The 13,486-nt window shown below is 27.8% G+C and overlaps 2 protein-coding genes across 4 annotated transcripts in view; one reads left to right on the plus strand and one right to left on the minus strand.

The window, feature by feature from the left end:
• The first annotated feature begins 7,083 nt into the window (after positions 1 to 7,083).
• Positions 7,084 to 9,177, plus strand: LOC126906229 (phenylalanine--tRNA ligase alpha subunit). 2 transcript variants are annotated; one of them, XM_050686632.1, is made up of 3 exons: positions 7,084 to 7,213; positions 7,440 to 7,941; positions 8,163 to 9,177. In XM_050686632.1, the coding sequence occupies exons 2-3, from the start codon at positions 7,440 to 7,442 to the stop codon at positions 9,122 to 9,124; spliced, it is 1,464 nt and encodes a 487-aa protein (XP_050542589.1). In that variant the 5' UTR covers positions 7,084 to 7,213; the 3' UTR covers positions 9,125 to 9,177. The 2 variants fall into 2 exon arrangements, with proteins under 2 accessions (XP_050542589.1, XP_050542578.1); XM_050686621.1 differs by lacking the exon at positions 7,084 to 7,213 and having other exon boundaries at positions 7,374 to 7,941.
• LOC126906266 (alpha- and gamma-adaptin-binding protein p34-like) overlaps positions 9,139 to 13,486 on the minus strand; it is a 12,685-nt gene continuing 8,337 nt past the window's right edge. The window contains exons 4-6 of one of the 2 annotated variants that reach the window (XM_050686707.1): positions 11,088 to 11,222; positions 10,118 to 10,246; positions 9,139 to 9,441 (exon numbers count right to left, since the gene is read on the minus strand). In XM_050686707.1, coding sequence (XP_050542664.1) covers positions 9,278 to 9,441; positions 10,118 to 10,246; positions 11,088 to 11,222 — 428 coding nt within the window. In that variant the 3' untranslated portion in view covers positions 9,139 to 9,277. The remainder of the gene's footprint in view (positions 9,442 to 10,117; positions 10,247 to 11,087; positions 11,223 to 13,486) is intronic. The other variant, XM_050686716.1, reaches the window with a different exon arrangement.

Consider the following 13,486-nt stretch of genomic DNA (forward strand, 5'->3'; position numbering starts at 1 on the left):
AAATTAAACACTAAAAATATATTTGTAAGTTTCTTTACTCTGTTCGCCGGCGTGATGCTCGTTAGAACAAAGACATTAAGCTCAGAGTCTAGCTACCCAATAAGAAAAGCTCACAATAGATTTTTATAATGGCTTTTTATAGTCTGAAGGAGGTAGCCCAGCGATCTTACCGTGATTCTAGAAGCTGAGGCTTTCTATTCTATTTGGTTAATTATAATGAGGGCCCTGCGTGTAGGCGTTACTTAATAATCTCTACAATAAGTAGATTTTATCCCATAATTAACTGGTTATTTTGTATTTTAANTTTAACTTAAATTAAATTAAAAGATTCACCAAAACAAAATTTACTTTAAAATTTCTATGTGTCATTTGGTTTTAAAGAAACATATTGCAAGTCATAATTAATTAAAAAAATGACGAAGTCCCGGCGAGTGAAATCTTGAGTAAGGTGTCGTAGATTTTGTGTATTTTAAAATCGCCAAAAGTACTGAATTAGACGGGGGAAATGGCTTTTTATAGTCTGAAGGAGGTAGCCCAGCGATCTTACCGTGATTCTAGAAGCTGAGGCTTTCTATTCTATTTGGTTAATTATAATGAGGGCCCTGCGTGTAGGCGTTACTTAATAATCTCTACAATAAGTAGATTTTATCCCATAATTAACTGGTTATTTTGTATTTTAAATAAGAGAACCCGATTTTGGTGATCTTGTATAATCATAATATGTGACATACATGTACAAATGATAACATATTATTACATGTTAATATTATAGGTAATAATATAATATTACAGCTGAGTTTACTTCTAGTGAGATTCTCACAAATATTGCACTTCCATATTACTTATGTGGTCATAAAGCAACGTTTCATGCCTTCAATCTTAGATGTATTCGTCTCCTCGTTTATATGAGTTTCCTGAATGCACAGAACGTCACACTTAATCTCTTTGCATAACTCCGAAAGGAGTTATCTTTGTTTGAATTTATACCTTCAATATTACAAGAGGCAATCGTCAGAGTTGGCCTGGAAAGGGCCTTTTTCTATGATTTATATTTATTAATTAAAGAGTATAGTGGACCTGGGAATTAGAAGGATTAGCCAACGGTATGTTTAGGGGCCTTACCGTTTTTTACAGGGGTGCCAAGAATGTACTTAATGTTCTGATTTCAAACCAAAGTGTGCATTCAACAAGTAGGCTCCTTCTATGCACCCAAATCTAAACTAATTTGAAAAGATAGGCAAGTTAATTGAAATAATTAAATCAAGTTAAGTATGATCAATGTCGATAAATTAACAGTTAAAAGTTAACAAATTATAAATTTAATTAGCTAAATTAAAAGATAAGTTGAAATTTTTATTAACTTAACTAGTATAGTTTAAAAAAACACACTTTTAAAGCACATCGAACTAAAAAGTTAAAAATAACTTTTAAAATAAGCTTGCAAATGGGGCTTCTTTATAATTCGGCCTGTAACAACAACATGGTTCGCCACTTTCATAACGACTAGCTATAGTAGCAAGGGTCGCCACCATCTAGGCGAGGTGTCACATTTATCAGATATGATTACCGGACCATAGGTGGAATTTAATTTTAAGTTAATTAAAAGTATAATCTAAGTTAATATGACGTAATATGTATAAATTACTATAATACCTCGTGGTTTATTAAACACAATTATGACATCAAAGTTGTATGTGGTTGATATGTAAAACATACCATAGCCCGTGTCTAGATGAAGGAATAGGGATAAAATACACGCGAGTAATTAAGTTACTCGCGCAATAAAATAAATATTACAGTTGAAATTAATAAGGAAATTTAATTTAATTGTTAAAAAAAGACAATTAAGTTAAACATGGACAAAAATGCGAATGCATCAAAAACCATGTCTACAAATATAGGCAATAAAAATAAAATAAAATATTTGAACAAAAAAAACAAATAATATTACAAACATCACGGACGGTATTGGAACACATCCGTTAATGTTAATCGAAAATGAATGAAAAACACGAGGAGCGGTCTGGACACTCGCTCCTTAGCGTTGGCTAGAAGAAAAGAGAAACACGTGCTCTCCACACATAAACAAAATTAAGTTAATTTACGGTATAATAAAAATGAAATAAAATATAGCTCCTTACATAAATATAATATATAAAAGAAAACGATACGTGGTCTCCGAAGATACCCATCCGATGGTCTGGATGCTTTGCCGAAAAGACCTAGCCGTTCGTCGTTGGCAGCTCTACTCCATCATTAAATAATAAATATAGTTTAAAAAAACTAAAAAAACACGCTTTTAAAGCACATCGAACTAAAAAGTTAAAAATAATTTTTAAAATAATTATGAACAAAAAATACTAGTATTATTGTGATAAAAGCATCGGGCGCTCAATATACGAAAAATATGGCACAAAGCACCCACGCTTTTATCACAATAATACTAGTATTTTTTGTTCATAATTATTTTAAAAATTATTTTTAACTTTTTAGTTCGATGTGCTTTAAAAGCGTGTTTTTTAGTTTTTTTAAACTATATTTATTTTTCACTTTTTAGTTTCATGTTATGACAGTAGTTGCTATCAATATCATGGTTGTAACGGGTAACGGGAAATCAGGGTTCGATTCCGGGGAGGGTGTCTGAGAAACGGCTACCACATCCAAGGAAAGCAGCAGATGCGTAAATTACTCACTCCCGAAACGTGGGGGTAGTGACGAAAAATGACGATACGGAAATCATCTCTCGTAATCTGAATGAATACACTATACAGGGTGATTTTTTTATCATAACCCACTCAATTACTTACAGAATAATAATAATTTAAAATTTTTTTTTTATTACTATCTTTAGTTACACATTATTCTTGAATTATTAACTATGTAATACTTTTTAAGTTCATCCCTTATGCCTGGTAAGGGTGTCAACTTTGTTTTTTTAAATGGTAACACNTTATTAACTATGTAATACTTTTTAAGTTCATCCCTTATGCCTGGTAAGGGTGTCAACTTTGTTTTTTTAAAAGGTAACACATATTTTGAATTTAATAAAATGTTTGAGTTTTCAATTCAATAGTAAATGGCATTTGAATTTTTAATATAACTTTATTCGTTTATTAGATATAAACATTTATAGTTTCAATTTTTTGAGTTAATATACATGTATAATACACTAGGGATTAAAATTACAGGTAGCTAATTGGTTTTTTATGACATCGATATTAGCAGGTACAAAGCATTGTTATTATCAATGGTAGTAAGACACATTGTTGTGAGTTTATAAATACACTAACTGACAATACAGAATGTATATCTATTGATAGTCATAATTGATAATAAACAATCCGTTTACTACTAACAAACTTTACTACGTTTTGTGCATTTTGTGAAACACGCGTTACAATCATTAATATTTTAGTAGGTTTTACATGGAGTGTTTACTTCCAAAAATCATCATTTCCCTAAAAGATTGTTCAAGTCGGATATAAAAGAGTTTACATTTAAATTGTTTATAAATANTATCGTCGCGAGGTAAGCGAGGCGTGGGGTGGGTTGAATGCGTTATGACAGTCTAGTCTAGACGACGGAATATGCGATAACGCGTGGCGTTTGGAGAGTTACATACATACATACATACATACATACATACATACATACATACATACATACATACATACATACATACATACATACATACATACATACATACATACATGTAAAACTAATATAAGCGTGTTAAAAATAGAGTTTTTTAACTACGACAGCCGTTTGCATGCAGAAGATAGACTTTTTTGAAAGATTTTTTGATAGACGCATGATGTATTTGCCTTTTATTTGGTATTTTTTTTTTATAAATCTGACCCTTTACTTGCCCACAGTGGGGGATTTAATATGACAACTTTTACATTTAACTTTTGAAAGTGTTCTGGAAAGTCTGACACTTTTATATATATTTTAAATTAAAGCTAATGTAATATACATTATTTTGGAAAAAAAAAAATTTTGGACTTTATTTTGTCTTCACGGTGAAAATAGTTAACAAATGCTTATGTTGTGTGAAAATTCTGGATTTTATTTTTTACATTTTTAACTTTATAATGCTTTAACTTATTGAAAAGAGTATAGATAAATACATTTTTTTTATGAGAAATAATATTTATATCCCTCTTTCATTCGATATACATTATCTTAATAGGGATATGAATAAAGAAATAGCAGATCACGTAGCTTTTGTAATAATCCACCAATTTTTTAAGATTATACACTATCTAAAGATTTGCATCAAAGCGTTTTTTATAATAGTGATTTTAATCAGTATCAAATATTTATACTTGTCCCGACCATATCACATCCATACTGTGCTGCAACCCCACTGTGCTACCGTTTTTTTTTCTAAGGGATAAACATTTTCAATTTCCATTTTTTGCATACAGGAGGGTTTTCACGCCTAATTTAATTAAAGTTTTGTCATAATTAATTTTTCTTTGAAAATTGGATTTTAACGAAATGATAGAAAAATGATATATGATAAAGTGATTTTTTGATAAATGTGAAATGACGTTTATTTTACGATTTCTATATCCGTTTGTTTGGTAATCGGTGTAAACAAATGCGTTTATGCAAATTATTTCTTGGTAATAGACATTTTATACTGACCAAGTAATTCATTTAGTGAACTCTTATTTCTGGCTTCATTGTGCATTATAACGTTTTACTGAAAGTTATAATTTCTAACTATTGTGTTGTAATTAGTATATTTTAAAATTCAAACTTTACTACGTTTTGTGCATTTTGTGAAACACGCGTTACAATCATTAATATTTTAGTAGGTTTTACATGGAGTGTTTACTTCCAAAAATCATCATTTCCCTAAAAGATTGTTCAAGTCGGATATAAAAGAGTTTACATTTAAATTGTTTATAAATATTTAATGTTAGTCATTTATACATTAAATATTTATTTTATTTTATTAACAATTTTATTTAACATATAAAACAGTTATATCATTATTATCAAGAGTTTTATACAAAGATAGCAATTTATTGAGGAAATAACAGTAACTGTTATTTTTAAAGTAATAACAGTTATCAAGATTGATAATATGTTGCATCACTACTTAACACGACATAGTTGGCGGAAATGGGAAGTACGATCCCGTTGTTTTACAATATTTTCGTAGGAGGAATATTAGACCAACAGTGAGCTCTAGCGACGTACATGTTTTCAGAATACAACATTTTTAAAATAGTGAAATCGTAAAACTATAAATAAAGTAATAGCTTCTTCATAATTCCTCCTTCTACGGCAATTGTATAACATAACTCACTGAAAAGGATAATATTTATTATCCATATTTGTTACAAAACCGGATCGTTTGATAAGGCTTCTTGTTCAGTTCAGTTTATTTTAGTTGGTAGTTATGAGAGAAATCTATCTTATCTCTATACAAAGATCTTAGTACAGCCACAGAATTTATAAAGAGACTATATGTATTCATATAGAATGCGGTTCAGCATAGATGTCAATTATCTTTTGCTCAGGAAGTATATGTATGAACTTACAAAAAATTAATCGGTAATAGTAAAATATACGCACAAGTGTACTTTTGAGACCCTTACGTTTTGTACGACTCACAAAATGTAAGGGATTACAAGTGTGACCCTATAATTACGCCATTAATGAAAAGATGTTTTTTTATTAAAAAAATAAGAGGTAAGTTACTCTTAAGATATATCCATTACAATTTGCTCCCTTTGTCCCCCTTAAATACACCACGACTTATACAATTATACAATTTATAATATAAATAATATGTAATTGAACTGAGCGGTTTCTACTCAATGGTACAAAAATTTCAAGTTACGTAGGTAGAACTAATTATAGATTAAAAACTATAAGCTCTGGGCTTCTGACATATAAAAAATAGAAAGCCTACGAATTTATTTTGAAGATCTTTTTTTAACACGCTTATATTAGTTTCACCTGTATTTATGTATGTATGTATGAATGGATATATGTTTGTAACTCTCCAAACGCCACGCGTTATCGCATATTCCGTCGTCTAGACTAGATTGTCATAACGCATTCACCCCACCCCACGCCTCGCTCACCTATCGACGACAACACTATTCCTGTATGAATTTATTTTTGGTTATCGTACCCTTACACGCGTGCGTGTCATCAATATTATATATATATAAACAAATTTTTATTTTGACTGACCAATACCATCCGCGTGTCATACGGTTTACGTATATATTCCTACCGCCGTACATACATNGTATATATTCCTACCGCCGTTTATACATCAGGTATAACATTAGTCCGACCCGGCAGCCAACAAAACACGGCTATACCTATTGCATGATACGTTTACGTACTTAAGTCGCTTTAATTGTATATATATATATATTCTAATTACTATTAAAATTTATATATTAACACACTTTATTCTAATTAAGAGATATATAGTGTATTCATTCAGATTACGAGGGATGATTTCCGTATCGTCATTTTTCGTCGCTACCTCCGCATTCCAGGAATGAGTAATATGCGCGCCTGCTGCTTTGCTTGGATGTGGTAGCCGTTTCTCTGACTCCCTCTCCGGAATCGAACTCTGATATCCTGTTACCCGTAACAACCAAGATATTGATAGTAACTACTATCATAACATGAAACTAAAAAGTGAAAAATAAATATAGTTTAAAAAAACTAAAAAACACGCTTTTAAAGCACATTGAACTAAAAAGTTTAAAATAATTATGAACAAAAAATACTAGTATTATTGTGATAAAAGCGTAGGTGCTTCGTGCCATATTTTTCGTATATTGAGCGCCTGATGCTTTTTTCACAATAATACTAGTATTTTTTATTCATAATTATTTTAAGCGTATTTTAAAAATTATTTTAAACTTTTTAGTTCGATGTGCTTTAAAAGTGTGTTTTTTAGTTTTTTTTAACTATATTTATTAATGCTCATTACCTATGATAAAATTGTATAAAAAACATGATTTGTACACTAATGTTAATTGTATTTTGTGATAAAGCTATTACTACGAAAAGTCATTACTACGAATATATGATTTACATAAGCTTATTATTCCAAACTACCATAACTACGACATTTTCAATGAGTAACTGATAAGTGCTAAGCCGACGTATTCAAAACTTTCAGGAAAAGTTTGTTATGTCATCTTTAAGAACTTAATATTAATACGTAACTTGTATACTTGTCAATTTAAAATAAATTTTCTTTCAATTATTTTCATTTTGTGAGTTCAAAATATAATTTTTTTTTTTTAAGATGGATTCAGAAGAGTTATTGAATCAGCTAAATGTTAAAAATAGAACAAATACATTAGATTTAGCTGTNTCAATTTAAAATAAATTTTCTTTCAATTATTTTCATTTTGTGAGTTCAAAATATAATTTTTTTTTTTAAGATGGATTCAGAAGAGTTATTGAATCAGCTAAATGTTAAAAATAGAACAAATACATTAGATTTAGCTGTAGAAAATAAAATTGACCATCAAAAAGTGATAGGAATTGTTAATAGCATTTTGGCATTGAATAGTAATATTATTACAGCTGTGCCAGTTACAAATAAATGTTGGGAACTTACTTCTGAAGGAGAATCAATTTTATTGAATGGCAGTTATGAAGCAAATGTATTTAAATATATTCCGCCTGATGGTATACCTCAAAAAGATCTTATGTCTCTACCACATGCTAAAATAGGGTTTAGTCAAGCAATGTCTAAAGGATGGATAAGTATAGATCGCTCAATTAATAAAGTTGTTAGAAAAACAAGTTCTATTATTGATCAAGTTAAAGATGATTTGGCTAAACTTAAAATTAGTAGTGATGAAATAGCCGATTCAGCTAAACAGGATTATAAAAAAAGAAAACTTATACGTGAAGTTATTATAAAAAGTTTTGATTTAAGTGAGTAATTTATAAATTAGTTCAGTAGTTGAATAAAGGTTTTGCCTTAGTGGGGATATACATAAAACAATTTTTCATTTCCTTTTCCAAAATAAAAAAAAATTTTATCTTCACCATATAATTATTCTTGTCGTGTAAGATATGATACCCATAGCTCCTTTATAATTATGTTTGTGAATTAGTTTAAAAGTGGTATAATTTATTATGTAACTCTTTTTCAGAAAAGGGTCCAGAATTTACTACTACTATCACAAAATTAGAAACTGAACTTACACCTGATATGATACAATCGGGTTCTTGGAAAACCACTCAATTTAAATCTTACAATTTTGAAGCTCTTGGCCAAACTCTAGATTTTGGTTGTTTACATCCACTACTAAAAGTACGCGCTGATATTCGCCAAATATTTCTTGAAATGGGTTTTACTGAAATGCCTACCAATAATTTTGTTGAAAGTTCTTTTTGGAATTTTGATTCATTATTTCAACCTCAACAACATCCAGCAAGAGATTCACATGATACATTTTTCCTTGATGAACCTAAATCTAGTGAAAATTTTCCTAATTGTTATTTGAATAAAGTAAAGGATGTACATTCTAAAGGTGGTTATGGTTCTCAAGGATATGGATACAATTGGTCTATAGAAGAAGCAAAAAAAAATGTATTAAGAACCCATACTACTGCTGTAAGTGCTCGAATGTTATACAGTTTGGCAAACAATTTCAAGCCATCTAAATACTTTAGCATTGATAGAGTTTTTAGAAATGAAACATTGGATGCAACTCATCTAGCAGAGTTTCATCAAGTTGAAGGTGTAATTGCAGATTACAATTTAACGTTAGGGGATCTTATTGGCATTTTATACATGTTTTTCGAACGATTAGGTATGACAGAACTTAAGTTTAAACCTGCATACAACCCATACACAGAACCAAGTATGGAAATATTTTGTTACCATAAAGGATTAGGAAAATGGATTGAAATTGGGAATTCTGGTATGTTTCGACCAGAGATGCTTTTACCCATGGGTTTACCTGAAAAAGTCAATGTAATTGCATGGGGACTGTCATTAGAAAGACCTACTATGATTAAATATGGTATTAATAATATAAGAGACTTGGTTGGACCTAAAGTAAATTTGCAGATGGTTCAAATTAATCCAATTTGTAGATTAGATAAATAATTTATATTTATAAATTTAAATAATACAATAAATACTCTCTTATAACTATTGAATTAATTTTTAATTTAAACTATTTATACAAACATTAAAATCTTATTTATTTCATAATATATTTTTAGAGTACTATTAATAATAATAATATGAAATGGTAGCTTATAAATCAACATCTTCACCAAAAAAGGCTTTCCAGCATTCAGTTAATGCTTTTTCAGCAGCATCTTTTCTTTCTTCATCAGGCATAGCAGATATTTGTTCTTTTAATTTTCTAACTTTGTCGAAAGTTTGAAAAAAATTAATATCACCTTCAAACATTTCACCTAAAAAAATATAATATTTTACCTAAAATCCTAAACATTTAGGTAATTGTAAAAAAAAAAGTTTGAAATTTAATAACAAAAAATAGAATACCTAGTCATAAATGAGACGCTCACATTGCAAGAGACACAAGAACTATATTTTTAACTTGCATAGCAATGCTTTAAGTTTTTTTTGTTAGGGAGTTGGAGATGGTTCATTGGCTAGGCTACTGATGAACAAAATATTATGATTGGTTTGTACTAGAGATCAGACACCACCAATGAGAAGAACAAGAAAAATTTGTTGGGACCAAAACTTTTATTTCTCCTTACTAGGACAACCCCCTTAAACCAATTTTTTATGCCGATTTTAATTCTGAAATTAGATTTTTTCTATTACTTCTTTTTTGAGATTATTATTAATTAGAAACACTTGAATCCTATGCTTCTCAAACAATATTTTATTTTGATAATCAATCATTACAATATTCAAAATTGATATTTAAATGTACAAATCACATTATCCAAAATAATATTTAATAATATATTAATTATGTCAGATAGACATAGAGCAGAAAACCTATTTTTAATAAAATTTTGTCTAATCACAGTAACATAGTATTTTAATTTCCTTGCTTAAAAAAACTTACAATTAAATTATTTTTGAATTAAAGAAACATAATCTTTTATTCCTTACTAAATAAGTTACTATCGAGTTCAGTATCTTCTGCCTCATCCATTTTTAAATCTGACAACTCTTCACTAAGAGCACAGTTGACAACACTACCTTCGATAATCGATTTTGTGCTAGGATGGGTGATATCACCTTTATAAATAAGTAATAATTAGCAGTATCAATAAAATAAAATAAACATTTTTATAATAATATATCACAGCACCAATAAAACATTTTAAAAAGTAAAAATATACATAGACATATAAATAGAAAAAAAGACATTAGACATTTTATTTATGAATTTTTAATTTCTTTAATAGTTAAATATTAAAATCCTTTAAAATTTCTCATAATTTCGTTAATTAATAACTTGAAATAAATCATATCAAATAGTGTTAAATAATCACATTATAATAAAATTAATAATAACTTTTTAGTTTCACATTGAAACTATAATTTTTTAAATTCATATACTACCCAATACTGCTTTTTTGTGAAAGGATCAAATTGCAGCAATTAAAATCCATAATACCTGTGATAAAACCTGAATTCAGATGCTCTTATTACTATTTTGTACTTATCTATAGATATGTAAATATATATATATATATATATAACTACAGTTATACATTAAGTAAGGGTGGGTCATAATGGATAAATTTTTATATAATCAACATTGATAAAATTAAAAGTAAATCATTATTTTGATATATCCCCCTAAAAATATTGAAATAGAATTACAATATTTTATTTAAAATTGAAGAAATATTTATATTAAATTTTAAATTTTTAATTACTGTATATGAAAAACATATTTTTTAATTAAAATTTTATTTATCTTGCAGCTGGGTAGCTAGAATATTGCTCCATAGAAGATAAAAAAAATTTAATACCTTATCCATACAAAAAAAAATTATCTTTATTATGAAAGTATTTTCATTATTTTTAATTTTAACTAATAATAATAATTAAATAAGAAAAGATGACTTGCATTTTGCTTTAAGATTTGGCCAGTAATGAGCATATAGAGCTTGTCTCACACGCTCAATACCAACAATATCCAATTCAATGGCATCTTCTTCCAAAACAACCAATTCAAAGTGATATTTTTGACACCAATCAAATACTTAAGAAAAATGATCAAATTAATTAAATATAGAAAAGCAATTTAACACAAAATACAAAAAGTTAACTAATAAAGCTTTTAATTATAAGTAGTCATTTGGAGGTGTAACTCCCAAAATATGTAGGAAAAGTAAATCAATTGTAATTGAATTAAAAAGTTGTGTTAAAAGTAACTATATAACCAAATTTTATCTATAAAAAGAGATAATAATTAGATAAGACAATCGTTTTCTCAAAAACTATTAAATATTTTAAATTTTTGTACAGGGAAAATATTAAGTTCAAAAAACTCAACAATAATTTGTAATTAAATCATTTTTTATTATCCTTTTAAGGATAAAAATCCTTAACTGTTATTTTCATAGGTATATGGTGATCAATTTTTTAGAAGAATAGGGGTAAATTTAATTTTTCCCCTTCAACAAATAATTTTTATATAACCCATAAAATTTTTTTAAATTTTTTGTAAACCAATTTTTATTGACTAAAATAATAAACATTGTTGATCAACTGGTGTAGAAAATTTTTCTTGTTACTATAATAAATAATTTATGGACTATCAAAATAGATTATTGTTGCCATCGGTATTATAAAAACAAATCAATAATAAATTTTTACTTGAAATCATAAATGATTGATCAGTCAAAAAAAAGTAATAAGAACAAAATTGTAAAAAGACCACACCAAATATTGATGACTGAACATAGAAAAATACCTGAATTTGTGAAAAAGAAAGGCACGGTACATGATTAAAACTTATGACCTAAAGCGTAGTAGAGATAAACCATGTCACTAGGTTACTGTGCAATTATGATCCTGATACACGTTCATATAAATTTTTAATGTAATGTGCGGCTGATATACAATTTTTGTAATAATTTGTATTTTTTTTTTTATATTATCTAGTTAAAAATAAAGTTCCCTAATTAAGAAAATTATAGTTAAGGATTTTTATGAACATTTCAGAGAAACGGCTACCACATACAAGGAAAGCAGCAGGCGCGCAAATTACTCACTCCCGGAACGCGGAGGTAGTGACGAAAAATGACGATACGGAAATCATCCCTCGTAATCGGAATGAATACACTCATTTATTTAAATAAATTTTTTATGAAAAAAAAAATGTATTAAATACATATTATTGACTTTTAGACTTTTTTGGACGTCATATTTTATCCTTTACAAAAATTAAAAATTCTCAATAGTGTGTGAGAAAATAAGTTTTTTACTAAATTTTGATCACTCTGTATAATTAAGGAGTCACAAAGTCTAAAATAAGAAACAAGAATTGGAAGCTACTGATTATGATAAATTATCACTTCTGTATTCTCCTTTAATGTTTTATTTTGTAACACCAGGTATATACAGAGGAATTCATTTACTATGAACGACTCAGTTACTTATAAAATCAAAATGATAATGAGAAATTATTTTTAGTCTTTTAGTTAGATGTCTATATTTGTAAATTCAAGGTATACTAAATAATTTATAGGTCCATTCTTTGTTCATATATAAATATTTTTAATCAAAATATAAATATTTAGAAAATTATTGGTTTATATCAAATTTTGAAGTACTATTGCAAAATATTTTACCACTTAAAAATATAGGCTATGGTGAAGAAATGCTTATAACTTTTTTTATCATTAAATAAATTCTCTACTCCTCCTCTTGCTCAATAATATAATTATTTATAGGTAAAAGTATTTGGATATAGTTATCCTCATTGAAAAATCCTAATCAAACAATTGTCTATATTTATTTTTCGGGATTGCGGCATAGATGTGATCTGGCATAGTTGGGACAAGTATAGATAATATCTGACAATGATTAAAATCACTATTATAAAAAACGCATCGATTCAAAACTTTAGATAGTGTTTAATTTAAATAAATATAGTTTAAAAAAATTAAAAAAACACGCTTTTAAAGCACATTGAACTAAAAAGTTTAAAATAATTTTTAAAATACGCTTAAAATAATTATGAATAAAAAATACTAGTATTATTGTGAAAAAAGCATCAGGCGCTCAATATACGAAAAATATGGCACGAAGCACCCACGCTTTTATCACAATAATTCTAGTACTTTTCGTTCAATATTGTTTTAAGCCTATTTTAAAAATTATTTTGAACTTTTTAGTTCAATGTGCTTTAAAAGCGTGTTTTTTAGTTTTTAGCTTCGATGCGAAGCGGAGAAGGTATTAATTTTACTATGATGTGTTTTTTTTTTTTTTTTTTTTTTTATGTCTGTTGCCACTTTTTCT

The sequence above is a fragment of the Daktulosphaira vitifoliae genome, unplaced genomic scaffold, assembly GCF_025091365.1.
Source record: "Daktulosphaira vitifoliae isolate Bord-2020 unplaced genomic scaffold, ASM2509136v1 Scaffold_1, whole genome shotgun sequence".
Classification (NCBI taxonomy): Eukaryota; Metazoa; Arthropoda; class Insecta; order Hemiptera; family Phylloxeridae; genus Daktulosphaira; species Daktulosphaira vitifoliae.